Source organism: Hippocampus zosterae, chromosome 17 (genome assembly GCF_025434085.1).
Source record: "Hippocampus zosterae strain Florida chromosome 17, ASM2543408v3, whole genome shotgun sequence".
In the NCBI taxonomy this organism is placed as follows: domain Eukaryota; kingdom Metazoa; phylum Chordata; class Actinopteri; order Syngnathiformes; family Syngnathidae; genus Hippocampus; species Hippocampus zosterae.
Window position 1 is genome coordinate 1423880 of NC_067467.1, and position 27965 is coordinate 1451844.

At 45.6% G+C, this 27965-nt stretch overlaps 3 protein-coding genes across 6 annotated transcripts in view; 1 reads left to right on the top strand and 2 right to left on the bottom strand.

Moving 5' to 3' along the window:
- Nucleotides 1–27965, top strand: part of ntn1b (netrin 1b) — a 202036-nt gene that overhangs the window by 92585 nt on the left and 81486 nt on the right. The window lies entirely within an intron of this gene.
- On the bottom strand, nucleotides 726–4396 carry LOC127589601 (mitochondrial glycine transporter A-like). 3 transcript variants are annotated; one of them, XM_052048827.1, is made up of 8 exons: nucleotides 4184–4396; nucleotides 3298–3398; nucleotides 2971–3095; nucleotides 2777–2861; nucleotides 2515–2694; nucleotides 2239–2407; nucleotides 1828–1988; nucleotides 726–1246 (listed from the first exon to the last, which is right to left on the bottom strand). In XM_052048827.1, exons 2-8 carry the CDS (start codon nucleotides 3310–3312, stop codon nucleotides 1124–1126), a joined length of 858 nt encoding a protein of 285 aa, XP_051904787.1. In that variant the 5' UTR covers nucleotides 3313–3398; nucleotides 4184–4396; the 3' UTR covers nucleotides 726–1123. The 3 variants fall into 3 exon arrangements, with proteins under 3 accessions (XP_051904787.1, XP_051904786.1, XP_051904785.1); XM_052048826.1 differs by having other exon boundaries at nucleotides 3298–3466; XM_052048825.1 differs by having other exon boundaries at nucleotides 3298–3529; nucleotides 4166–4396.
- On the bottom strand, nucleotides 5232–27844 carry LOC127589553 (myosin-9-like). 2 transcript variants are annotated; one of them, XM_052048749.1, is made up of 41 exons: nucleotides 27540–27844; nucleotides 20613–20944; nucleotides 19341–19497; nucleotides 18799–18826; nucleotides 18578–18671; nucleotides 18129–18149; nucleotides 16931–17023; nucleotides 16795–16858; nucleotides 16573–16671; nucleotides 16292–16435; nucleotides 16111–16206; nucleotides 15677–15948; nucleotides 15440–15613; nucleotides 15185–15358; nucleotides 14934–15048; nucleotides 13381–13568; nucleotides 13185–13306; nucleotides 13032–13101; nucleotides 12787–12947; nucleotides 12570–12678; nucleotides 12350–12481; nucleotides 12044–12250; nucleotides 11807–11944; nucleotides 11601–11724; nucleotides 11339–11510; nucleotides 10941–11153; nucleotides 10509–10653; nucleotides 10208–10414; nucleotides 9919–10023; nucleotides 9657–9809; nucleotides 9198–9446; nucleotides 8903–9115; nucleotides 8603–8815; nucleotides 8353–8514; nucleotides 8135–8263; nucleotides 7962–8050; nucleotides 7743–7866; nucleotides 7455–7663; nucleotides 7267–7375; nucleotides 6968–7140; nucleotides 5232–6676 (listed from the first exon to the last, which is right to left on the bottom strand). In XM_052048749.1, exons 2-41 carry the CDS (start codon nucleotides 20937–20939, stop codon nucleotides 6568–6570), a joined length of 5883 nt encoding a protein of 1960 aa, XP_051904709.1. In that variant the 5' UTR covers nucleotides 20940–20944; nucleotides 27540–27844; the 3' UTR covers nucleotides 5232–6567. The 2 variants fall into 2 exon arrangements, with proteins under 2 accessions (XP_051904709.1, XP_051904710.1); XM_052048750.1 differs by lacking the exon at nucleotides 18129–18149.

Genomic DNA, 27965 nt, shown 5'->3' on the forward strand with positions numbered 1-27965 from the left:
AAAGGATTTGTGTCAATGATTACGGTACAGTCGTTTGCCCAGTGGTGTCAAAGCAAAGATCAGGTTGGATTGTTTTTCCCCTGAGAGCAAAGGAAAATAAGACTTAAAGTGGGTGTTTAATGCATAGCCTCTAATTTTGTTTTATCTTCAGTTGTTGTTTTTCTTAATCAATACTACTATAAAAAAAGGTTGCAAAATAGTATACTGATCAATTAAGGAGAGCTGATCAAGCCATACGGCTGAATGTGACTATCAAGAATTCTCTTGACTAATTAAGGACATCACTAATCTCCTGTCGTTCTTTTCATTGAGGTTTTCAATCACTCTCTTATTTCAAATGTCTACAGTACCTCAAACTTTATCAGTTATTTTGTAATAGTTAATGAATTAAGACAGCATGCTTAATACACATCATTAAACGTGTGGTTTAATTGCAAAACCTCCGCTGTGGGAAGTATAGTTGAGCACCAGAGCGCTTTGCGTGCTTCATCAAGTGACACTTGGTTTTGTAAACCAAGATTAAGACCGAATATGTCATGTCGCACTGATGTCAGGTCCAGAATTCAGCACACCCTATGACATAACTGCCATATCCGAGGTCACCTTTCAGGTCTTGATGTTTGGTAGTCTCCTTCAGTTTAATCATTGACAGGGTCCAAGAGCAGTTTAAGAAGCACACATCGCTGTCGACGTTAAAGAAAATTTGCTTTATTGTCTTGTAAAAATATAAATACATAAAAGGAACACTCAATTCAATCATTATTGTGATAAAGGACTATAAAACGTCACAGTAAATGAAAACAAAAGACCATATTGTGTTGTGTTAGAGAAGTCAAAGCCATTTCTCCCCAATCTCATCATGCATGGCTTACTGTCGGCAGTCTGGGCCTACACCTGACAAACACAACTCGGAACTTCTAAAATGTGACCAGTCTGCCATAACACCTGAAGAACACATTGTCAACCTTTGACCGGCTTTTGCGTCATGCACAATTCCACCATTGAGGAAAAGAAATCCCGGTGACATGAGGCGCAAACTGCACAGGAGGCACTTTTCCTCTTCTCTTTTTGTCACTTGACCTTATCTCTTTGTCATCCACCGCCTTCGCCTTGACTTTCCTTTTCACGATTTCAGTCCAAGGTATGCCATCATCTGCTCGTAAACGGTCCACGCCATGGCGGCCATCATGGTCCTCCTGAGAGAGCGCGGCAACGCCCCTCTTAAGAAACCCTCAAGTCCATGTTCCTGGTTGAGAAGATAAAATATAAGAAGGTGTCATTCATGAGAAATATTTTTTAAACCTTTCAAATTCACCCCACCCAAAAAAAACCCCATTGATAAAATGGGTAATAAAATTTATATATATATAAAAAATAAAAACGTCCATAAAATTGGGGGGGAGGGAATTATGGGGGAAAAAAAGGGAAATCTGCTCTTCTTGTGTTTTCTAACAGTTATCACATTTTGTGTGGTTGGCTGAGATCCAGCTGAACGTGGCTCATTGCAGAGTAAATGTTGACATAGTTTCGTCATATTCATGCGTGTACTGTAGTTTGGATGTTTCCAAGGCTAACGCGTCAACTCCGTCGTAGTGACACAACAATGGACACAAAAAACTGGTTCGCGCAAGTGATGTCAAGTCAAGTCAAGTCAAGAGTATTTCTGGAGCACTTTCAAACAGCCATCGCTGCATACAAAGTGCTGTACATGGAGCGATTTAACATACACAATAAACAGTAAGACGAATCGGTAATAAAGGCGGTAGAAAGCACCAAGCAGTAAAATCAAGAACAAATCTAAGTCATGCTGAGTCGATGTCCACCTACCACGTAGATGTATCTGACAGCGTCAACCGTGCTCAAGCGGGGGTTCACTTGGACCAGTGTTTTGACCACGTCGGCAGGCTGAGTGATGAGCGAGGCCGACACCCCTGCCAGGACCCCACAGCTGAAGTTAGCCAGGGGGGCGAACGCAGACACGCCGAGCTCTTAAATGAAGAGAAACAGTGGAGATGAGTCAGCAAAACAGGCATCCACACGTTTGCCGTTTCCCTGTCGTCAGAGAGAATAGAATTCTTGTTCAAGTCACACAAGGCACTGCACACCTTTCAAAGAACATCTGAGGAAAGCCCTCCCCCCCCAGAAAGTGGTACAGAGATGTTATTTTCATAGTCGGCAATTCAAAACACACACACAGGTGCAATCTGTCCTGATGGGTTTTTTTCTCTCTTCACATACCATTGGGCAAATTGGTCTTCATCTGGCTGTAGAGCATCACGTAGATTCCAGAGAAAGGAACATCTCGGAGCAGAGTGGCCATCAGGCCAGAGTACAGCGCAGCGGGGCCTTCGGTCCGACACACACTGCGCAAAGCCCCGGTGACGCTCGCATAACGGTACCTGCCACACTGAAGCCAAAACACAAATACCGTTTGAGTGGAACTTAACCGGTTGAGGCGTGACGTACAATTTCGAATCGTTGAAGAAATGCTCTCGTTCTGCTGAGCTTTCCTACTTCATATCGCGTTTTGATGACTGTCACGGGCAACATGAGGACCCCGGCCACTGTCCTGGCTCCGCCTCCCAGCAGCACAGCCCCCAAGGCCCCCGGGTTCTTCTCCTGGAAGAAGTGCTGCTTCAGTGAGCAGTAAGTGCTAAAGTAGAGCCCCACCCCGGGGATGGTCCTCATGAAGGACTGGCCGAACGACAAAACACGAGAGAGTTGAGTGAGCGGCATTTAAGAATTCACACGCGCGCTCGAGCGTTGCCATTCTCACCGGCGAAACTCCCTTCCACAGTCCCAGCAGCCTCTCTGTCCGCACTACGTTCAGGAACACTCTCATCATCCCGACACGGCTAGAACTGAAAGAATTACATTCAGATAAGTGGTTCAAATTAAATCCGCCTCCATCCAGTCAAGTGAGTATTTTTAGACAAGCGTCGCATGTGTGTGCGCTTGTTACCACCTTACCCGGGCTGCATTTTGTTCTGCAACGTTTGCAGTCGTGTTTTGACCAGGTCGAGTGGCTGGAAAAGTAGTGTGGAGCAAGTTCCGCTGAAAGCGCCGCACATGAAAGCTTTGATGGCTGGGTGAGCCTAAAAACGTTGGAGGAGAGATGGCGTTTATACGCACCCACGGATGAAAGTGGTGGTTGAAGATTTGGATTTCATGCGTCCATTCTCTAAACTCCACTCTAAAACTCTCACTGGCCACAACAATCACTACAATCTAGTTCACATCCAAGAGAAACATTTCAAGTGCACAACAAAAGATGGAAGTGAACGTTTAAAAACCTACCAGTGACAGTTCCATAGTTCTGCAGGGACTGGAGGGGGTTGACAAAAATCTCTGCCCTTTTTTTTTTTTTTTTAGCCTTCACTCGACAGACACTCCTCTTCCTGGCAAGAAGAAACACTGCTATGTTCCAGAACAGGCTGTTTGCGCTCACTCCACTCAACCAATTTGGCTGATGATGCAAGCCGATGTTGACCCATGCAGGTGATAATGGCACATGATCAGGCTGTTTGTGCTTCAAAACTACACAAATAATGAGACACGAATCACAAGACCAACAATGTGTTTTTTCCTGTTTTGTTGGCAAGCTGCTGACTTGACACACAGCTACTCATTAACAAAACAAGAGTCACGAATTGGGTTCTTACTCCATGTCCCTCTGTTGTGTGATTGGACAGGACCGGTACAAGCTTGAAACATCCCAATCTAAGTGACCCCAAAAGTTCAACTAACACAAATCGTTTAAGATTGAATAAAGACCTGCTGTTTGGATGTCATTCGATTATTGAGGTCATGTGTCATGTGACGTAACAGTTCAGGTTGGATACAATTAGATAGATTTGATAACGATTGATTAGTGACATTGCGGTGGACATTATAGTACAATGCCTCTCTATTCTGCCACAACATTTTTTATCTATCCCCATAGGAAACTCAGTCCTCATAGCCGAATACCGCACAATGACAGAAGACACTTCACGAATATGAAAAACAACACATTTCCAAATTAAAAAGTAACAGAGAAAAATATTTACAACGTACAAAAATGGACACTAATTATCCACCTAATAAGTAAACTGGGCAACATAATCAAACAGCATAATACATAACACGCAAAGATGGATATTCTAATCACGAAAGCAAAGAAAACACGCTGTCTAATTCATACCTTCCTTGTCAAGTTGTCTCTGGTTGTGTCGCAGTTTGGCTTTCCCTTTTTGCCTTTGGACTAAATTGTTTCACCAACAGTGATAATGAAACCCAAGACCGACCTTGGTATCTGTAATAACGAAACTTTAAGGCTGAAATTGAAACGTCGGGGGCTGGGCAATGACTTTAGACGCTCTCTCGATGAACACCAGAGTGCCTTCGGAATGCAAAAGTGTTCCGTGTAACTAGCCGGTTCTTGAGGACGCGATTGGTTGTTACAAGACTGCCGCGCCCTTTCACGAAAACGTCGTTTTTATTGGCTCTCCCATTGTTACGTCACTGGGCGTCAGGACGCTCGTGTGGAGTTGGGATAACCATTTTCTACTTTAAAATTCTTTATATACTGTATTTTTTTTTAATTGTTGTAAAGTGTGCATTTGGATTTCCTGATCTTTTTGTTTCATGTATTTTTGGGGATAGTATAATAGCAATAAAAGCCCGAAGGTCTCAGATGAGGAGCCAGGCCGGCCTAACGGAGATGACCCATCGTCATTTCCTAGCAACGTTGTACCATTGTATCTTTTAAAACAATACCGAGATTTATACAAATGAAGTTCTATATATTGATCTTTATGCTTTTCCTACCCATTTAAATGAGTTTTAAAAAGTTTGTTTCCATCTTATCCCATTGATCTGGTTTCATTCTTTGCCTTGCGATGTGAATTTGTTGAAGCTGTTTATTAACGTGTATATGTCGAGTCAATATTTACACTAAATTATAGCATTCCCTTTCAAAACATGAATTTACCTCTAATCGGGTTTAATGGTCGAGTCAGATTTCAAAGCAACTTGTTTCACGTTCGCGTTAAAGATTCGAAGGACAAGAAGTAACAAGAATTCGACAGTATTTTGCCATGTAACATTTTAGCCTCCAAAAGCTAAACTAAATACTTGACTGACATCTGCTGGCGATACAATGTATGATCTGGTATCGCAGCAGTAAAAACCAAACGTTGGGTCAAGGAGAAGTGCTCTCAAGGGGTGTGAAGTACAGCAAACTTAAGACATTCCCATTTTTAAAGCCTCTTTATTTGTAATACCAAATACCAAGATAGTCACAACATTGTTTCAATTCTTGAGGTGCGGATAAACATGACAAAAATGAGATGCGGTTTTTGTTACACTTCAGTTTGGATTTAATTTGTTTTTAAGTGCATACAAGTAATTCATCTGAGCGGTGATTTGAGTATAAAATATTCTTCTCACTTCCCAGCAGTGTGAGCAAGCCAAAGCCACCCTTGAGCAGAGCGTGTGAGGGCTTTAGGTCTGCAAAAAGATGCCGTCTATGCTGAATCTTTTCTGCCATTTTGAGTAAAGTGTACACAGGCTACAATGATCAAATATGTCCTTAGATCCCAGTAGGATGACTTGTTCAACCCTTGTGACTTTGCCAACCCACTCCTCCCTCAAAAAGCTGTGTCCTGAGAATACAGTGTGTGCCCTTAGAAATAAACGACTCAATTTGAACTTTACCCTGAACAAGAACGAAGACAACAGCAACAACACATAAGATTAATAAACATCATGGGGCTTTGGGTAAAGCAGTTCAGCTGCATTTACGCTCTCAGTGTTTTGAAGTTCTTTGCATGTACTATTCAAAGATGCGCAGGTTGTCGTCAACGTTTAAGACATCTTGGATTTTGTTATTTTTTTAAAAAGTGGTTGCGAATGGATAGGCCACGTGTCTCATCATATCAGTGCAAAAATTACCGAATTTTAGCACAGCCACAATCAAATGCCTTCACTACATTTCACCGGGTCAATAAGTTTCCAATTGTCTCATCTTCCATGAAATGTGGGTATATATACAGTATATCAAATGATTAAACTCAAAAGCAGAGTCACATGTCGACAGTTACATTGGTGCAATAGATTCGAGCATAGAAATCTTCATCGTAAGGCAAAAGCGCAAGCAAGAGCCATAAACGTGTAGCACTTCCATTCTTAGTCATAGAAGAAAAAAAAAACTTGAACATAAAATACAAATCTATAGATTGAGATATTACTTTGGTCCCCTTCCAGTAATCAGTCTTCATTTAAGTTTCCTTCTTTCCATTTACTCATTTTTCAATTAGAAAAATAGATCCTACATCAGGGCTTTTATTAGTTTGAATGTTTCCTTATAAAAATATGTTCTTTATTCACTTTTCCCAGAAAAAGAACCATTAGTCAAAAGGAGAAAAAAAAAATGGCCCAAAATGGGTTTGCATGGTGATTCTCCGAGTTTACTTTTAACTGTATGCATCTGTAATGCAAAGATGTTCACGGTTAAATTGATCGCCGATCAGTACGCTAACAGTATGCCTCGTGTGCATTTGGGGGTCGTCTAATCAAGCGGCGGTTTTATTCGGGTTTGGGCTCGGGGGTCTCGCTTTTGGGCTCAGCATCATCATCACTTTCCACGCCAGTGCGGGTCACAATTCGACGCATGGTGAAAGGGAGGTCGCCACGTCTGTCAAGGAGCAAAAAAAAAGGGAAATACGTAAGCACGACTATTTATAGTTTATTCAATTCACCAAAACGGTAGAAATTCATCACCATCAACTTCAAAAGAAAAGAACGTTTTTGTGACAATGCTCTTAACCAAACAACATTTTTCAAACTGCATTGAAACGAATAAGGAAAACGCCATTTTAGCCCAGGTAGGAATCTCCAGTCATGTGACAAAGCGTGTAAAATGTGAACGTGATCCAGCCGGCGTTGGGACAAAACGATATTCGCTGCCGGCGGCCTCCCAGCTCACCTCAACTTGCTCTTGAGGCTGGACACTTCCCGGTTCATCGACTCCGCCGATTCAGTGGCGTCCTCCAACTCCCTCTGCAGTTTCCTTCGGTTTGCGTTGGCCCTCTGAGCCTCTTCTTCGGCCTCCTCCAGCTGACGTTTCAGCTGCTTCATGCGAGAGTTCAATTTGTCCGACTAGAAGACAAATGAGTGCAAAATAAATACGTAAATAGAAAAGTTGCGATCGAGGGTGCTATTTAACGATGCAAAACAAAGATTTCTTGCTGAAGCCCAACGCCGGCTAAGCTGACAGAAACCGACCTGGTCTTTGTACTGCTCCGTGTTGCGTCTCTCATCCTCCACCTGCAGAACAACCTCTTTCAGTTTCTTCTCCGTGCGTCTCACAAGCTTGGAGGCACTTTGCCGCTCCCTGAGTGAAACGAGAACGCCGTTCAGACTGGAGACGCGTCGCGCCGTGACCACGCCCTCTCTCCTGCCGCGACTTTCACCTGGTCTCAATGTCCAGCTGCTCTTCCAGCTGAGCGATCTTGGCCTCCAAGGCGGTCATATTGGCCTTGTATTTGGACTTGACGGTTCCCTCCAGCTCCTGCAGTTTGAGCTTCAGCTCCTTGTTCTGACGCTCCATCTGGGAACGGGCCCCTTCGACGCGCTGTGAGGCACTGCGCTCCGCAGCCAGCTCGACAGTCATCTGCTCCGTCTAGAGTGGTTCGGGAGGGGGGTCAGCGAGACGGTCTCCACAAACCTGTTGCTCCCAGCGGAGGACCCGACATCCAGACCTGAAGCATTGCTTTCTTCATCCTGTCATTCATCAGCTCAGTGTTGCACTGCTCCTCCTCCACCTCCTCCTCCAGCTGAGCGATGCGAGCCTCCAGACGTCTGCGCTCTTCCGCGACTTGAACACTACGAACGGGAAGTAGCGGAAAGGTTGACGGAGAAGCAGATTTGGGCTGCGCGCATCCGTAAAAGACGGAACGTGATTTTCAGAGATGTCGTACTTCTTGGCGGCCTGGTTATTTATCTCATCCTGCAGCTCGTCTCTCTCTAGCTGAGCCTGTCTCTTGGCACGCTCCGCGGCGGCCACCTCCTGCAGGGAGGACGCATACAAGATTGCGTTTAAGCTACGGCTATGCAACGTCGAAAACAAAGAATAAAAATTGCGAATACGGACCTCCTGCATCTGGAGCATCTCGGCTTCCATGCTCTTTAACTTCTTCTCGGTCTCCTTACTCTGGGCGAGGATATCCTCTCTGGACAAACGGGTGTCATCCAGTTCCCTGATGAGTTCTTTCATTTGGGCCTGAGGAGCATCCAACATTTTGTGGTTTCAACACACAGCCGAGCGGACGGTGCGAGGGCATCTCGAGGCATATTCCAACCGGGACTCACTTGGAGTTTCTTCAGCTGTTTGAGCGCTTCCTCCCGGTTCTTGTTGGCCATGTCAATGCCGGCCTCCAGCTCCTTCAGGTCCAGCTCCAGTTTCTTGCGTGAAGCCACGGCGGCCGAACGCTGCTTCCGCTCATCCTCGAGCTCCATTTCCATCTCGCGGACCTGGAGCGAGTACACGTGTCGCGTAATGTATGGGGAGGACATTTCCAAAGATGTCCACATCCCAAATAAAGGTGGCTTTTATTGATACCTGCTTGACCAGAGACCTCTTCTTTTCTTCACCCATCTCGTCGCGTCCCGCCAGGTCTCGCTCAAACTGAGCCTTCATGGCCTGCATGTTGACCTCCAGACGCAGCTTGGCGTCCTCGGTGGCCTGCAGCTCGTCCTCCAGCTCCTCCAGCTGCGTCTTCATCTCCTCCAGCTGCTGGTCCATTGCTCGTTTGGATTTCTCCAGCTCGTGAACCTGCGGTACAATTACGATTTGTGGTGAGTAGAAGAAAAACTAATAGGGTGAAACAACAACAACAACATGGGCGAAAACAAAACCTACGTTCTTTCCAACATCATCCTTCGATGACACCAGATCCTCCATTTCGGCCCGCAGGAGTTTGTTGTTGCGGTCCAGATCGTCCTTCAGATCGAGCAGGGCTTCCAGCTCACGGGTCAAAGACAAGGCACGAGTCTCTTTCTCGCGGGCCTCCGCTTCGGCACGATCTCGCTCCTCTGCGTAGCGGGCAGATATGTTCTTTTCTTCTGCCAGCATCTGGACAGAGAACGAGGTCGGTGGTTTCTCAAGCACAAGCATCACAATGATCTTCGCAACATGAAAAAACAAACAAGCTCACCTGGTCAAACTTCTTTTGCTTTTTCTCCAAGTTGGAGACAATTTGTCGGAGGTGGTCCTGATCGACCAGCAAGTCGTCCAACTCCTGCTGGAGGCGCGTCTTGGTTTTGTCCATTTTGTCGTAGGCCGAGCATTTCTCCTCCAGGCGCTGGCACGTTGCTTCGAGGTCTCGTTGCAGCCTCTTCTTTCCTTCCTCAGCACTCTCCAAACAAGTGGAATCCTGCTCAAGCTTCTTCTTGAATTCTGAAAGCTAATAGCCAGAAGGGACGCAAGATTGCATTTTGACCATGTAGCACATTAAATCTCCCAAAACCAGGCAGCCAAGCCGGTCCAAATGAAATTTGATTCGTTAACGTCCGCCATTTCTGTCCGTTGAGACGCGATTGGTGCGCCGATGCAGGTCGGGAGAAGCATTTTTGACTCTCTCTTCTTCACACCGTCGTCTTGTGTTGTTGCGTACCTGAGCTTGGGCCATTTGAAGCTGCTTTTCCACATTTCTTTTGGCTTCTTCCTCCTCCTCCAGCTGCTCTCTCAAGCTATTCTGCTCATCCTCCAGCTGACGCAGGCGCGTGCCCATTGAGAGTTTTTGCCGTGTCTCCTCCTGGAGCACTTCCTGTTGTAAACGTACAAAATTCATGATCGCCAGTGTCCTACAAATCTCATTTTTGGGGGGGGGGGGGTTAAAAATCAAATTAGCATGCGTTACATGCTAGGGAGTGTACCTGGACATCCTGGAACTGAGACTCAAGTGTAGAGTGGTCTTTGGTTGCCTTAATAGACTTTGATTCCACGTCACTCAGCAGAGCATTGACATTTTCCAGTTCTGCCTGTTGACGGTCACAAACAAGTGAGTGGAGAGACCATTTCGGGCATATTGTTCAACTTGATGGAACATGTAGGTTTTTTTTTTTTCGGAAAAAGTGTACAATATACAGAAAGCACTAAAGTCTAGCTTAACGTGCATCAGCGCAAATAAGGGAATTGTGGGGGGAATAAATCCGTCCAGTGTACCTGCATTTTTGCGGATTTCTCGGTGAGCTCCAACCTTTGACGCTCACTCTCGGAAAATTTGAGCTGCAACTCTTGAACTTGCGCTTCGGCCTTCTTCCTGCGATGCTCGGAATCTCCTTTACCCTGCAGCAAGCTCTGCAGCTCGATGGTCAGCTCGTTCCTCTCCGATTCCAGAGCCTGCTTGGTCTTCTCCACCGACACTTTGTTCTGCAAGACGAGTCGATTGAATGCAGCGACAAACCGCTGGTAATGTGATATACCTTTGCCCCCCCCCCCAAAAAAAGTGAAATTGTTCCGATACCCGCTTTGCCTGCTCCAGCTGCTCATTTAATTCATCAAAGGCTTGACTGTGCTTCTGTCTCATGTCAACCATCTGCTGCTCGTGGACTCTGGCCTCATCTTCCAGAGCCCTTTTCAGCTGTGCCACTTCCGTCTCACGCTTGGTCCTGGGCACGAAGAGCAAAAGTTACATTTCAAAACAAACCGTTAAGTCATGTCGCACCGAGAACAATAAACTCAAATTTTCGAGCACCGGTCAAGGGACCCCAAGGCCACAATAATAAACGGACACGGCCAATTTACGCGGAGTCCTTCAATTCGAAAAGGAAGCTAAATGCCCAAACAGAATCAAAAGGCTTCTCCCCCCTCCCACGCCAGAGGTGCAGGAATGTGTCTGAAGGACAGCCACCGAATGCTCAGAGTTGCCCTCAACTCGCTTGATCAGCATGACTACCTGAGTTCTTGCTGCGCAGCGGTCGAGTCCAGCGTGTCCTCCAGCTCAGTCTTGAGAGCCTCGAGTTCTTCGCCAATGTCCCGACGGTGTTTCTCAGCTTTGGCCCGCATCTGGCGCTCCATCTCTAAATCATCCTGGAGCTCCGATATCTGAGCATCCATCTCTCGGATCTTCTTCTGAGCCATATTCTTCTGCGCCGCTTCCTCCTCAATCCTAAAATGTGAAGTGCAACATTTTATGTCGATAGGCATCCACCGTTGCTTCAGTATTCCGACATGCTCAACATTGAACACATTTTAATTCAGACTCGAATATCGAAATGATATTTATTCGAGTCACCACAAAAAAGATAAACCGGCAGAGTGTTAAAAACTATGAGCCGTGTCATCAATAAGCACCTGGCTAGTGCGGCCTGGAGCTCTTCCTCCTTTTTGGCTAACTGGGCACGAAGCTCAGCAATCTGGGCCTGCAGCTCGGAAATTTGGTCGTGTACATCAGTGAAGTCGCCCTCGAGCTTGCGTCGGTTCTTTTCCAGCTCCTGCCGCTGCTTCTCCTCCCTGCGCAGTCGATCTGAGAGCAAGTCAAAACCGAGTTTGTAAAAAAAAAAAAAAGAAATATTTACCGGTAACCACCAACTGTAGCTAAGATGTGCCAGCCTACCCTCGAGGTCTGTGATCATAGCCTCGTGTTTAGTCTTCAGTTTTTGGAGGCTCTTTGACTTCTCCTCCTCTTCTGCAAGGTTGGTAGTGAACTCAGAGATTCTGTCCTCCATCATTTTCTTCTCCTGAATTCACAAGCAAGTTTTCCCCGCCCCCCCATTAGATTAATTAACAAACAAATACACACGCACAAACGCGAACACACACCTTGTTAAGTTTGGCATTCTGATCATCTAGGACCATGACATCCTCTTCAAACTTCTTCATTTTGGCCTCCATGGTGACCTTCTCCAGTTGCAGCTTCTGTCTGGCTGCCTCTTCTTCATCCAGCTGTTGCTCCAAGTCCTATTTCCAAACGGATAAGAATACGGCACTTCACACGTCAGCTCCACTGCACGCTTTCTGAATATAGGATGTCAAGTCAGGGGGGAGGGGGGGGCTCACCGAAATATTTTGCTGCATCTTCTTTTTTTCCGACATCAGGTGAGAAGCACGCTCTTCCTCCTCCTCCACACGGGCTTCCAGGTCATGGAGGATCTCCTCCAGTTCCTGCTTCCTGGCTGCCAGGCGAGCTCTCATCTCTTCGGCCTCAGCACAGAGTTCCGTTTCGGCTTGAAGCTGTTCCTGCAGGGCCATCTTCTCAGCACTCAGCTACACACACAAAAAAAAGAGTGAGCACAGCATTATCTTTCGCCGGTCACGCTTTTCCTCACCAATTACAAAACATGTTTCTGGATTCTTTGGTTGCACCTGCTGATGTTGGTCCTCCAAATCCTGGAGCTGTTGTTGCGTATAGATTTGTTTCTCCCTCACTTTGGTCAGTTCGTCATCCTTTGCCTGCATCTCCTCTTCCTGTCTGCTTACTTGAAGCAAGGGCTTCACCTGAGGAGGTGTTTTGTTGTTGACGTGTATATATTTTTTTTAATTCATGAAAAGAATAGCCAAAAATAATAATAATCGGACATATTACCTTGGTGAAAAGCCTCCACCACTGCCAGTTTCTGAGTTTGAGATAAGCAGCACAATTTCTCTGGATCACCTTCATTGCAGTCAGCTGCTGTTGCCGCCTTGCAAAAGCTCTGCAAATAATTTATTCCACAAAATGGACTTAATCGGCAGACATTTTGATTAAATGGTAGATGCAAGATACAGTGCCAACAGTTAAAACTGAGCGCCTTTTGTCCTACCTGCGGGCCAAAACGCCTCTGCACCACGCCTGGAAAGTAATAATAATGTCTGTGATTTTCATGTCCCTCTCCTCCTCCAGGTGAGCAAGAACTCCAGCTCTGAAGAAAACTTTACTTTGGCCAATACGGTAAAGATTCGGATCGAGCTCCAAACTTTTGATCTGACGGGAAAAGAAGAACATTCATGTCTTGTCAGGGAGTGCTCACTGTGTGTGTGTGTGAGGGGGGGGGGGGGGGGGGCTTACCATAAGCACACAGGCCTGCTTTCCATCCATGAAGCCTTTGGGAATGGCATTTGGAGTGAGGATTTCATACCTGGGAGGAGAACCAAGAATATTGGGTATCTCGTGTCACAGACTGGACTAGAACTGACAATTGTGGTCTCAACATTTGGGTACCTCTGTCTGAACTCCTGGAAGACAATTCGGTTGGGGAAGCCTTGTCTGCAGATACGGATCCCCTCCAGAACACCATTACATCTGAGCTGGTCAAGAACCAGTTGAGGATCCAGTTTTCCTGCCTGTTCGAGTGAAACGAGGGTCGTCGGCAAACTGACTATGCACGATGGCTTCCATGTTTGTGTTTCTACGATACCTTTTTCTCGTGGTTCGGGATGATGCAGCGGACAAAGTTTGGATTTGTGTTCCTCAGAGTGGCCATGAGTTTGGACAGTTGCTCTTTGTAGAGCTGACCCACGGTGCGGAACATGCCCTTCCGCGTCTTGAAAGCTCCGGGCATCTCTGACATACCGGAGACCTTATCTAGTCCGACTATGCGGTCCACTAAAGAGAGGGCAAAAGTCAAAACACATCAAGTAATGACTCAAAAGGGCTCAATTTAATAAAAAAAGGTGAACGGTGACCAGCGCAAATGTCAACAAATGCATGACCAAAAAAAAAAAAAAACGTCCACTTCCTCTCGGTAGACAACCACCCAGAGAAAGTAGAGAACTGGCAACAACACCACACAATAGATGGGATGCAAACTGAAAACAAGGGGGAAGCACAATCCAGTGAAGTGTAAAAAGATTACAATCACAGAAAAAAAACACAGGGAGGGCAAAACAGTGCAGTGGGTGAATGTCAACTGTTCACACGGTAGTTTGATGTGAAAACTACGTGTGGGACTTTAGTTGATGTTTATGTGCATTGGAAAAGTGACAAACTCATTATAGTGGACATTTATTTTTGTGACGGACCCAACAAAAGGATAGAAACACCAAACCCATGCAGCGTGTACCCATTTCTGCAGTAACCATGACCACCACCAGGAGTTCCATACAACACTATTAACATGGGAGAGGGAAAGGGAAAGTTCAATCATGGAGTGGAAAGTTGAAAAGCAGGAAAGCACAGAAAAAAGCTTGAACATTTCGTTGACGTTACTTCAACATAGGCTTTCGGGTAAGAAAATGGAGCAAACAAAGCACTTCATAATTATGTGCCAGACATAAGGATTGGTATGAAAAGACATGGCACAGGGGGAAGAAAAAAAAAAAAGAAGCCTCGTCACCTGAGTCCGAGTGCAGTATAGGAAAGCGCTGATAAAAATAGGCTCTCTGGGAATTCTTTACCTCTGAGAGCCAGCAAAGTCATTTGGGTAAAAATGTAACATACAAAACGGAGCCAAACGGGGGGTTTTTGAAGGAACAGATTTGAAGAAAAAGGGGGTGGGGTGGGGGGGGCAAAGGTACGCACACCAGACAATAAAGAGAAAGAAAGCAATGTGAAATGAAAACGGACAAGGAGCCAGAATTAAACATTGCCGACAGCCAGCACTTTGGCGCCGTTAAAGCAGAGAAACATGAGCTGATGGATGGGCTTTGTTTTGGGGGGGGGGGGGGGGGACAAATATTGAGCAAACTTTCCCTTGTTTAGCATTACTTGTATTAGTTGCTATAATTGTGATCGATAAATAAGTGCCTATTGGTAGCTTTGTTATTGATAGATACAGCAGGTAAAAATCTAGATTGCACAACTTATTTTTACACCAACAGTTTGTCTAGTAATTTTTTGTGGGCTACTTAAAATGATGAATATCTGGCCGTTGTCTCAGGAGGCCCGATATCTGGAAGATGACCGGCCAAGTTGTGTCAAAGTATCAACTGTCTGTTGGGTGGGATAAAAAAAAATAATTTCTTGACTTACCGTCCTTCCAGAGTTCAGAGACAAATTTGTCAGTTGACTGGTTGAGCAGTGTGGCAACATTGTCATTCAAAGGGTCCATGTTCTTCATCAGCCACTCATCCGCTTTATAGTCAACCTGATATGTAAAAGGAGACCGATTTGTAAATACTGGAAAAAACCAAAACAAAACGAGTACGAAAAGGTATTGACAGCAAGCACCGACGACGACGACTAAAGAAGGAAAAACCGACTCGACCTCTCTGCCTGCTCACCTTGCCAGCGTAATGGATAATGCAGAAATCGGCTTCATCCTTCAGTTTCTTTGGCTTAAAGAACTTGGGGTGGGTGCCCTGCTCCTGAAGCACCTTCTCAACAAAGCTCTTGTCTGTAGCTTTGGGAAACCAGCACTCCTCGTCCAGCAGAGCGAGAATACCAGGAGGGCTGGCCTGCACACGATAGGAGGGGGGGGGGGGGTGATGATGCTTCATATATTCTATGAACTAAAAAATAAATAAAAAAATACTTACAGGTTTCTCAATGAGTTCGATGCAAGGCTGCAAGTCGAGGCCAAAGTCGATGAAGCTCCACTCGATGCCCTCCCTCTGGTACTCTTCCTGCTCCAGGATGAACATGGTGTGGTTGAAGAGCTGCTGCAGCTTCTCGTTGGTGTAGTTGATACACAATTGCTCGAATGAGTTCAGCTGGAAGAGAAAAAAAAATGCTCAAATTGTTGCCACGATTTTGACCGGCATGCTTCGTCTTACCTCAAAGATCTCAAAGCCAGCAATGTCCAAGATGCCAATAAAGGAGGCTCCTTGTCTCTTGGTTTTGTCCAGGGCTTTGTTGATCCTCATAACCAACCAGCGGAACATCCTCTCGTAGGTGGCTTTAGCCAAGGCCTCCACCGCAAATTCCGCTTGCTCCTGAGTCTGGGCCTTTTGGACATAGTCGCGACCCACTTTGATCCTTGGTGATAAGATGGCCCTGGTGAAGTCCATGACATTCATCCCCATGAGGTGGCAGACCTTCTGAGCGGCTGGGGGAGGCGAAGTGAAGATTCAAAAGAAGAGCAGAAAAAAAAACAACAATTAAACATACAGTCAAATGACAATCCATCGTCAAACAATTTTAGGCCTCTAAAAATAGCTAATCTATTATCAGAGAGTGACTAAATGAAGTATAAAAATGTAGGATGTACCTGTATTGTCAGGCATGGACGCCTGGTCAGTGTGCCGCTCCTTCTTGAAAGTCATGTTTCCCAACTGCAGCACAGAAGCCACGACCTTCAGCATACCTACGTAGCCACGCACAAAATATACCGTAAACAACTCAATAAGACGAGACCGGTGATCTGAAAGGGTTTTGCTAACGGGCTTTACCGATCTGCTCCTCCTCCGGAATACTCATAATCCTCATAGCATCCATGGTCTCTGCAAAAAGGTCTTTGTCCTGTTGTCCCGGAATGGTCACATTGCCGTTGGAAAGGAAACGGTAGTTGTTGTAATTTTCAAGTAGGAGCTCACCTAAAAAAAAAAAAAGGGGGGGGGGGCGGGGGGTTGGGGAGATCATAAGGAGACCTAGAAACTCGCCGTTTGGCAAATTGCGCATCTTGTTGTGATCGAGGGTGTTTGAGGGAGGGGGGCAGGGGGGGGGGGCATACCACGTAATTTGTCTCCAGCTCCAGTGAGCATGTAGTAAAAGATGTGGAATGTTCGCTCATCCTTGGCCTGACGGATGGCGCGCGACTTCTCCAGCAAATCTAACAATCGGTGCGTTAAGGACAATGTTTCAGGTGCAGACACGAAACCAAACTGACTCATGCACACACATTTGGGTAATAAAAAAAAAATTAAAAGTTTGAATGAGAGGGAAATAAGGATACACGTTTCAATATTTGCACCAACAATGTAGCCGTTGACATCAAAGTTGATCCTGATGAATTTCCCCTACCGATGAAACAAGACGATTATTAAAATCCGTCACATTTTATAAAACGAACCCGATTTCTAGGGGCTTACAAATCTGGAGGAGTTGTCATTTTTTACAGTCTTGGCATTTCCAAATGCCTCCAGGATAGGGTTTGCCTGCAGAAGCTGCTTCTCCAGCTCGCCCTAGTGAGAAATAAAAGAGCAAGGACAGTAGATTACATGATAAAAATTGACAAAAATGAAATGAGAACATTTTTTACCTTGTTATGAACAACCTGTACAGGGTCACCGTTTGCATTATTAAAACTGGAAATTTCATCACTTCATCTACTTTTAAGTGGCATTGCCTTATACAGCTCCAAATTAAAAGCATACATCATGTGCATACTGTATTTCTACATCTTCACTTTTGATACTCGTTTCATGAGGAACTTTGTCTGCACTAAAAACGTGTGAGAAAAGTCAATTGGGACGCCATACACACATATAGAAACGAAGCCACACCCTGAGAACCTCATCCAGCCATCACCAGAATGGAAAGATCCAGAAATAAAAAAACAGATATTCCACACCCTTCCACCCCCCCACAAAAATAAATAAAATCGCTAACATTACTTATGCTCCGTTACATATTAAAATGCCCCTGCAAAAAAATGAAACTGATTTCAAACAGTGACACTAAAATTTCAACTAAAGTAATGACGGTTTGCTCATTTCAATCTGTACAGGCTCTCCTATTGTATTACATAAATTTAACAAGGTTTTTTTTTAAATTAATCTGCGGGTTATGTTACAGACAAAAGCGTTTTACATCACATGACAGACGCTGCTAAGTAATTAAATGTATGGGCTGGAAAGTAGATCCGGGACAAAGAGAGAACGAAAGAGGCCACAGAAATCCTGGAAAATTCAGCCAGACAAAAATTCAGCTCTCAGCTCCCCGCATGAAGGCCAGAAATCAGAGTTATTTCCTTCATCAGGCTTCCCCCCCCCCCGCCCCACACCTATCCTACAATTGTCTGGCTGAATTTTTTTTTCCTCCACAGGAACACGTACAGCTTTTACTAATCTCACAACAAACTTCCTTCGGACTTGCGTTCAGCTTCATAAGTAACCTCTTCCCTTCCCCGAATCCGCAACAACAATTCACACAGCAAAGTGCTCCAGTAAGGGGGCGGGGGGGGGAGCCGCAGGATGGGCAAGAGGACGTGGAGGATGGACGGCGATGACAGAAGCAGGTGGGGAGGAAGAACGAATAAAAAGGGAGAGCGAGAGAGAGTTAACTCACATGTGACAGGCTCGAGCTGCTCTGTTGATGGGAAGAGAGAAATATGACAACCTCAAAAAAAAACGGCATGATGCGACACTATTCTGGTTTTGCCTACACCCCCCCCCCCCCCCCCCCCCCCCCGGGTCACATTCTGCGGCGTGCATCAAAAGCCTGGCGGGCTAACGAAGGCTTTCCAATGCGGCCAGATGTCTTTCTCGACCTCGATGGTTTGTACTTCTCACGTGAGACGCGGCAAAGTCACAAAAACACATCAGCAACGCGAAGGACGGTATAAAACATCTGGTCTGTATAGAGCGTTGAAGCGCCAAAAGCGTTTATTTCAGTCTCTGAATTGGCACAATTGTTTGTCAAACACGCTTTCCCCTCTTGGAAACGATGGAGCAACACGTTACATAACCCGTGAAGACAAACACACGTTGAGCAATAATTGTTTGAGGACGACTTACCTGATCTTTCTTGGTCTTGTGAGAGGAGGCCACATGAGCCAGATACTGGATGACCTTCTTGGTGTTCTCAGTCTTACCGGCACCAGACTCTCCTCTAAGAGCCAAAGAGAGAGAGAAAAAAAAAAAAGAATCAAAAGAGTCAAATTGAAATACGCAGCACAAATAAAGAGTCAAGGAATGCAGAAAAAAACGCATTTAGGTGTGAATGATTTGTAACTCACGTGCAGAGAATGGACTGGTCTTCACGATCTGCAAAAAAATAAAATAAAAAATTGAAAAAGCTTCATTCGGCAGTATCATACGTTATCGCCTGTGCCGCTGGTTTGTAGAACGGGAACACTCGGGCCACAAAACAGGAAATCCACATCCCCTTCTTGCAAGTAGAAAGAGCTGCTGCTGCTGTGCACGACAAAGCTAAGTACGAACTGTAAAACACGACGCGCGATGCGAGTGAGAGTGTCTGACAAGTTGCTCGCCAACGTAAATTTTTTTTTTTTATGATAAGAGGACCAAGTAAGCTCATCCCCACGGCCCCCCATCCCGCTATGTCGTCAGAAAATATACACTCGCTGCTTTCTGCTACTGACGGCAGAGGTGCAACCATTTTCTCGTCGCTGTAGCGTAACAGCGAGTCATGATAGCAGAAGCTTCCGGTTCGTAGTTCTTTGGGGGAACTACTACAAAATGTAGTCGCTTAAAATAAAATAAAACGTCACCGTGGCTTTTTTTTTTTTGTGATTCTTTCTTTGTGATGGTTACTTACCCTGCATCATGCTTCTGTAAGATATGTCAGTAATGGCATAGATATGGGGGGGCATTTCATGTTTCTTCTTTCCCTTGTACATATCGACGATCTCCTCGGAGTAGATGGGAAGGTTTTTGTAGGGATTAATGACGACACAGAAGAGCCCAGAGTAGGTCTGCGGAATGCAAAGGAAACGGTTAAAAACAGCTTTGGGGGGGAAAAAAAAAAAAAAAAAAAAAAAAAAATCTTTATTTTGCAATCCATCAGCATGGAGTGAAGCATTGATTCTTATCACACATTTATTTTAAAGGTTGGGGACAAGTTGGCTCATTTGCAGAAACATGTCATGTGCCTTCAGCACAGAGCGGAGAGGCTTTCCCATGAACTGCGCTTGGGTCCTCTCGGATATTATGTAACGTCAACCCCACCCAGCGACAAGTTCAAAAATCAAGGGCAAGTACTGAACTGAATTGCAGTGGCGACTAGCGACCGCTTACAAAAGTCAAATCTAAAGTAGACGCGGATCGTTTCGGATTCAAGAGCAACAAATGCAAAACAACACTTTAAAGCTACAATGCAACTTAGATTTTCTTCCGCATCCAAGTTTCTCCTCCTCGTTGGACCAGGACTGATTTTTCTTTTTTTTTTTTTTTTTTTGGTTTCCTGCCATTCCAAGTCCTCTTTATCAGTCATCCTTCCCTTCGGAACGCACGAGCTCTCCCGTGAGAGCCAAGCGAGCCCGAAGGCACTCCGACCAACTGGAGGCGCAAGCTCAAGAGGGAGCAAGGGAAGGAACGGCACCCGATGACCCGGCCAAACAAAGCAAATCATCCACAGCCCAGGACATGGCCGATAAACACAAATAATAAACATCAATTACGATGTCATTTGCATTCCATGCCCGCATATCAAACCCCGTTTCCTGTTTTCAGAGTCGAGAGACACGACATAGGACAGGAACTGTCAAGAGATGAAGATACACTAGTTTAAGATGGAGTTTCTTCCTGGAAATGGGCAGCTACAGTATATCTACTTCCCCCCCATCCCCCTCCACGCCCAGGAAGACAGAACAGCCATGCTAATCCAAAAATGCATTGTGTGTGGGGTTGAGGTCCGGGCTCTGAAGTGCTTTAACATTCCATGCCTTCATTAGACTTTGTGCCGGCGCACCCAAACTGTACCGCAAGAGTTCTAAGCATAGAATTGTCCCAAAATACGTGTAATTAACTAGTAATTAACTAGTGCGTCATGTGATGGATTCATTCAAACGTTTTGGCGCGTCAAACTCACGTATATGAGTCCCGAATAGTATCTCTCCTTCAGGTTGTGCAGCACGGAGGCCTCGTTCAGGCAGGTGAGCTCGGCCATGTCTTCCACCTTGCTAAACTTGGGCGGGTTCATCTTCTGGATGTCATCCTTGTTCACCCGGACCTTCTTCCCGGAGTCGGCCAGCTCTATCACGCACTCTTCGCCTCGCTCCTCCTTCAGGGAGCCCACCTCGAAGCCCAGGTCCTTCGAGGGAACCCATACGAGCTTCTTGGAGGCCCAGTCGGCCTGCGCCAGCGGGTTGTTGATCAGATTCCGGTCGGCGTACAGGTACATGCTCGGGTCTGCCATGGTAGCTGTTTCATCAAGAGATGGGGAGAGAAAGAGGGGGTAAGAAGATCATTGATATCGTCACACAACATAAGATGAAGGCGAGGTGAATGTGAATCTTTGCTCGCCTTTTTCTTTCACTTGCAATCTTGAAATAAGCTTTGAATGACTCGAAGAGGAAGGATCATCGTCAACCCGCGATATAAAAAAATTGCACGAAAGCAAAGAGACGCTTCAGAATGTCACAGCATGCGCAGTCCGGTTATCAATGGCGAGCGAAATAAATGCACATCCGAACCCGCATTTCATTCACCCTGAAAAGTTCATAAATAGCAGCCTGTTGACGGGGAGTGCTGCGGTTCAAAAGTCACTCGACGAGTATTACCAGTACAGAGAGAAAAGAAGGCTGTGTGCTTGAAGCAAGCAAAAAAAAAAAAAAAAAAAAAAAGGGCAACTAGTGCGAACAGTCTTTCGACACTTTCCCAAACAATGCCCCAGACTTTACTTTTGGGCCCGGTACAGCGTTTTTCAGAGTTGTTGCCGCTCTCCGACCCCGCCCGCTTGGCCAGAAGAGCCGCCTTGCAGCCAACTTTTGCACGATTATGCTCAAATGCAAAACACGCAATACAACACCGGAGGTCCCCGTGCGAGAAACGATGCTGATAATTCCGTCAAACAAGACTTGGCGCCAGATGTTTTGGGGGGGGCCAAGACTAACTTCACATTGCAAAATGCCTCAATGGGGAAACGTACCGCTGCCAAGTTCTCGTGTTCAACATCAGCAATGTAGAGATTGATTTCAAACGTCATTTTATTCAAATATAAAAAAAAAAAATTGGGGAGACCGTGTCTCGTGTCATTTCATGACGGACTGAATTTTGCATCGGACAGATCAACGTCACAACTGGCATGAACACTCCAAAATATTTGTACCCATCATCGCCCGCTCAGCAAAGGTGACAGCACCCCCCCCCCCGACGTGGTTCCAAAATGGGTCGTTTCCATTGAACGGGGCTCGCGCCCGTTCCGCCACATTAAGCCGGCTGCGTGAGAAAGAAAGCAGCGAGAGCATCATTCTTCTCATGACCCCGACCCCCCCCCCCCCCATCCTCCCATCAACTTCCCCAGGCCGCGGCTGAAATCCATCATCATTGCTCAAACCGCCTCCGAGTCCAACTCTCGTTGGACGCCCGCATCCTGTCAAACTACAGAGGCAAAACCGGCCAGGCCGTCGTTCTCTGTTGCTTCTGCACCCCTTTTTCTTTGCCGTTAGGACACACGCCTGTCTCTCTGTAAGACTAAACAGCCCCCCCCCAGCCCCCCCTCCTAGTCCACGGCACCAAGCACCCTCTCTGCTGTTTATCCAGTCTTTTCAGGGTCACATTCCTGCCATACTCGCCCTTTCAATCAGGGAGAGAAATTCCACAAATGTCTGCACTTTTTTCCTGCTGTGCCTCCTCGACTCAGACCGTTCGTATTTCGCCACGCGCGCATCAGGCCGTGGCTTCGACCGTCTCGTTATTACCTCACGGCCTCGCGAAGGCACACCCACGGTGAGACCGCGTGGGTCACGCGGACGTGAACATCCTTCCTCCTGTTGATTGTGTTTTTTGTTATTGTAAAGTGTCCTTGGGTGTCTTGAAAGGCGCTTATAAATAAAATTAGCTACTTTGACTCTTAAAAATGTACTCGGCACTATATAATTGGAACTAGGCAGTTTTTGTACATTTTTTTTTAAGTGATACTGCGTCGCCGTTTGGTGAAGATGAACTTTAAAAAAAGGAGTTGATCTAAAGTCTGCCTTTTGTTTAAACGTTTCAAATACACTAAATAAAGTTGCAGCCATTACATCGATTCAACATCTGCTGCATTGAAGGTGCTTGCAGCCTGAAAGATAAAAATGGCTCAAAAGAAAGCGACAAGAGCATCCCAATAAAATGTCAATGAAAATGGTGGTTCCCTTGGACTCATTTCCAGTGTTAAAAAAATTAAAAAATCTCCATGCACGCCTCCGAGAGTCATTCTGTTGATTTCCGACCGCACATGCTTGACACAGAAAATTCCGTGACACATTTCAAACGACATCTCAAGAGAGCGCCTTAAGACCAAAATAGCTGACGGCTAATTTGACCGGGGCTGCTCTACATTGAAAAAAAACCCGAGATTGGACCTTGCCTCCATGTGACATTGAGGGAGAACGGCAGCCAAAACGGTCCCTGAAAGCCACCCAAACATAATTGTCGGCTAAAGAAGATGGCTGCCTTCCTGCTGCACAGGATGCAGCAGCAAACTTTTTTTTTTTAGTCTTTTGCGAATTTCTCGTCCGTCATTCCCACTCGCATTTTCGCGAGATTAGAAGTGGTTCATAAGGTTACTTATTAACTGAATACATGCCATTTGGTGGGCACTCACTGAGCCAGAGCCCAACCACCAAAAAAAAAAAAAAAAAAAGTGGACAAGGTCTCCAACCTGATTGACGTGATAAAACATTAGCAGGCTCATGTTACTACGGTCAAATGAATGACAAACTACAAAAACAAGAACCAGAAGTCGCAGGAGGAAGTGAACTTTAGAAACCAAATTCAGATATGAGGCAGTATTTTCAAGAGCCATTCAAACAAAGCCGCAAGTGGAGAAAATAAGAGCGGCAAAATCAAAGAAAATGGCTGCCGAAAAAGAAACGCGTCCCAAATGGCTCGCCGAGAAAGCGGGTCAACGCGGGTCTGTCAACGGAAGCCATAGATCCCCATCAGACTCATTCCTTTCCGCCTCTGTGATTTCCTGAGTTACTGTAATAACCTGGGGGGGGGGCTTCGACCACAGAATGACCATGTACAGTCATACTTGCGAAAACTCCCATCCTGCACGGTTGCGTCGGATTGTCACGCAGATCGACGACACGACAAAAGCGTCCAAATCCGACCATCCCGTGGATCGTTTCGACACTGCGGGCTAATTTGTGATTCTCATTTATACATTCAAGCTCTACAACGTTTCCAGTTGGCACCCTGAAAATGAGACGGTGAGGGCCAAGCGGAAAAAAAAAATGGGCGCGATATGGAAACGAAGCGATTTGGCCATTTGTGGAAATTCATTGTATGGAGATTTTGCGGGCTCGGTGGCATTTTCTTGGGCACAACACACCAAACCACGAAGAGAAGTAACCGAAGACCTTGCTGGAAAACGACTTTGCTGCATAACATCTCCCCCCCCCCCATAACTTTCCACATTCCCCTGAAACCAAGACCACTTGAATGGTAAGCTGGCAAATGCCACCATCATCATGTCGAGTTTCCACCAAGCGGCGCTTGACGATGTAATTTCTCATCCTTCCATTTCACAGGGTGTAGAAAATAATCCCTCGCTGCTAGCGCACCACTTTCTGGCGCGCGTCGTCGGTGCCGCCGCACCCTGCACATCACTGAGAGGTCAACAGACAATTGGGTGACGAACAATAGTGCGAATACACGCAACGCAAGCGGGATTTCGAGGGGCTTTCCACCCATCCCACACCAAAATGGATCAAAATGTTTGATACTTTAGTCCCTGGAGGCAGAGCGTTGTCAGTATCATACGATTTTGTAGAAAGCGTAGGTATCAAATAGCGGACTGACAAAAAGGTGCACAGTGAGCATCTCCGCGCAGCACAACAAACTTGCGCAACACTTTACAGGAAGCGCCAAAAAAAAAAAATGTTCAAGGGCTTTAGGCTGCCGATTCCAATCACCAATGCACGAGATTGGCCGATATCGATACCGCACAAAAGAATGCAAAAGGGTGCTTTAGATGCACCTTTTTTTTTGAGAGCGAGGAATCTTCATCTGGTCTGGAGTTTCTAACCAGACCGCTTTATCCGCCTCCACCCTTTTGATTTATTGTTGTTTTGGACTTTGGCCTTATCAGTGGCGGCCTTTTTATCTTGGGCTACTCCCTACGAGTATGCGAAGAAGGCGAATAGATGATGGGACAGTGTGAGAAAAAATAAAATAAAAAACACATCTAATATGACCTCATCTTTATTCCACAAAGTGAAGCGTGTGGCCACAGTTCGTCTTTGCCGCTCATGCCGACGCTCGGCAGCATGGATTTAGTCAAGGCAAACATTTCCTGCTATTGTTCGTCTCTTTTTGAACCATTCAGGTGTGCATTATGTGGGGGAGGATAAAGGAAAAGAATGGGCTTGCCTGGAGGCAAAAACAATGCAAAAAAAACCAAAACATAAAGAGGAAGAAAGCCAAGAGTGAAGGAAACCGAAGAGGAGAAAGGACCAAGACAAGGAAACGCAAGTTCGAAATTGCCCAAGCGATGATCCGCAGGTAGGCATTTGCTGACACGATCGGTTTCTCTGCTCTATAAAATATAATCACAAGAACTTTTAGATTTAGTCCAACAAGAGTTCCAGATGTCCACGACACATGCATATATCAAAAGATGATCTACTCAAATCGGCCACTGTGCAAAATAGTAGCCTAGTGTATTTTGTGACTGCCAGCAAACGCCCGCATACAAAATGACTAAAGCCAAAGAGCCAAGTATTCTAAAATGCGACATGGCAGGATATCGTCAGACATAGCCGGGGTGTTCAACATACACATGGGTAAAAAAAAAAAAAAAAAAATCCAGCCACTGCAATGGCTTTTCCCCCCCTAGACCATCACTCGCCAAATCCCACGCATCAAAACGTCAAAGTGACGGGCTTCCAGCACAGGCAATTGCGAAAATCACAAGACAAACTGGTTTGGACTGGAGATCATTTGCATGAGCATTTTAGAAGTCACTACCTACACACCCAAACGTGCGTTCACTTACTTTTGACATGCACTCCGCCAAAGTGTTGAACTTGCCAAAAGCGCATTCGGGTGCGTTAATATGGGGTCTGACAAAGTCCCATAAAGTGGGGGACATACATCCAGACAATTGGGTCTAATTTGGGGATTTTCTATTTTTTTTTACATGCTAACAATAAAAGTTGGGAGAGGCTCCGAGTGATAAAGGTGTGGGTTGGGTGGGGTTTCTTCAGAAAATGGCCAAGGCTAACAATCATAAATGTCACACCTGGTCTAGTGATCTTACATGTGGGTGGTGAACACCGAGGTTGACAGCAGAGTCACAGACTCTGCAATCTTAACATGAAGTGGAACCATAGCCATTTTGGAAGTTATCCAAAGCTTTGCTCACAATTTGCTGCCATTGTGTTAACTCAAACGTTATGTCTGAAGATACGAATGGTCTTGGTGCTCGTATCAGTAAGTACTCAAAATGACAAAGCTACTGCTATTAGCCTGGGTGGGGCGATGATCTAGAATGTCCCGAGACCAGAACAATGACTCAATTATAATCTGTGTGTGCATTTTCAGCACTGTCAACTTGAAATGTACCATTTTTAATAAATGGATGGAAATGTAAAAAGAAAATGCAATTACAAAAAAAAATGTAATTGATTACGAACACTGTTAGTTGCGGGCCATTAATTAAATTACTCTACATGAGCAGTACATTAACTTCATATATATTGTTGTAGCGTCTCATTAAATTTCTTCTTAAAAATGAGAAAAATAGGTCAGTATATTAAAAAATGATTACGTGCATTTAACGTAAACATCCGTATACTTATTGGCGGATTTCACTATTGACTAACAATAATTGTTCTTGAAGTCGAAAATGTGACTTAACCTTCACTTGGAGGCGGAAAACGTGCATCTCAAAACACAAATTGGGCAAGGGCCGGCGTTTTCGACCGAATAAAAATGATACGGGTGTAAGCAATGACAATAATTAGGGCTTGATTGCATTTTAATAAAGAAACAAGAATATAATAATAGTCCATGAGGGCATGGACATTAGCGCTACGCTGCATAGAATTACGAAGCAGAAAACGTTATCCGTGCTATTTGGCATTTGCAACAAGAGGGGCATCTGCATGAGCATAATCAGTCCTCTTAACCTCGAGCCAAATAAACCAAAGTATAATGTATTCGTGCTGAATACATTAGGCAAAAGTTGTTAAAAAAAAAGAGCAAACAAATACAAGCGCACGGTCCCACATTCAGGTGACACGCTGGGGTGAAGTCGAGCTGGTCGTCCGGTGGATCATGTGACGTCACAGCCACCAGACAGACACGTTACTGACCACACGCTTCACCGAAGTCAAACCGCTAAATAATAGAGCACTTAATAATATACCCGACGGAGGGGACATGCCCTTAGTCTAAATACGCCGTCCGTTTTATTTCCATTCCAGTCGGTCTGAAAGTCTTGGCCGGCCAGCCAGCCAGCCGGCCGGCCTCATTCAAGCGAATCACTTCCTGCCTCTGCCCTTGTGGCTTTAGCTCGCGCCAGCTGCCACAACGCGGATGCAAAAAATGGCTTCTTACACGTCGTTTAGAACGATGCACGCATGTGAATATTTGAATTATTAAATTACATTTTGCATCCATGAGTTTGTTGGTTTATTTCGGTCGTTCTTAAGCAAAATCTGTTCCATCAAGTGCCACTCTTAAGCCAGCGGCGTAATGAACTAGCATTCCAAGCTTCCTGGTTCGTATGCTCGAGTGAATGACTAATGGTGGAGCACCGGCGCTAGAACACGAAGCGAAAAGTGATGAGGTTGTAAATTATTACCTGTTTAAAAGGTGCGGGACGCCTTCGTAATGGTAGCTCAGTCGGCGTCGACGAGATTCAAACTTTCTTTTATCCAGTCGACTGCTGCAGCTTCGCCGGGGGTTGAAGCTACACTACGAGCGGTCCTTTCCTCCCTCTTCCTCTGCTTTTTACAATCTTTTTTTCTTTCTTTCTTCAAACGCCTCTTCCTTCTGCCCTCCCTCTTCCACTTGCAGCTTACTCGCTCGCGCAACTTTAGTTGAGTAATTTGCCCACTGGGGTGCGGTCCAAGGCGAGGCGGGCACCGGCCATGTTGAATCCTCCCCTTTGGTTAACGGCTGTCGCTCATTGGCTCGCGTTACGCTCTGGACCAATCACGTCCTCTCAACATTCCGGTTGACAGCAGCTGGGCGGGGCAACCAACCAAGCTAAAAAGCCGAACTTGAA

What these genes read in the sequence shown, in the direction of transcription:
- LOC127589601 (XM_052048827.1), bottom strand. An exon ending in TGTGGAAGGGAGTTTCGCCG is followed by an intron (nt 2,695 to 2,776) that starts GTGAGAATGGCA and finishes TCGTTCGGCCAG; the next exon opens with TCCTTCATGAGGACCATCCC. An exon ending in GAAGACCAATTTGCCCAATG is followed by an intron (nt 1,989 to 2,238) that starts GTATGTGAAGAG and finishes TCTTCATTTAAG; the next exon opens with AGCTCGGCGTGTCTGCGTTC.
- LOC127589553 (XM_052048749.1), bottom strand. Translation starts at nt 20,939, where the DNA reads ATGGCAGACCCGAGCATGTACCTGTACGCCGACCGGAATCTGATCAAC. An exon ending in TTATCCATTACGCTGGCAAG is followed by an intron (nt 15,049 to 15,184) that starts GTGAGCAGGCAG and finishes TTTACATATCAG; the next exon opens with GTTGACTATAAAGCGGATGA. An exon ending in CTCAGTTCCAGGATGTCCAG is followed by an intron (nt 9,810 to 9,918) that starts GTACACTCCCTA and finishes CGTTTACAACAG; the next exon opens with GAAGTGCTCCAGGAGGAGAC.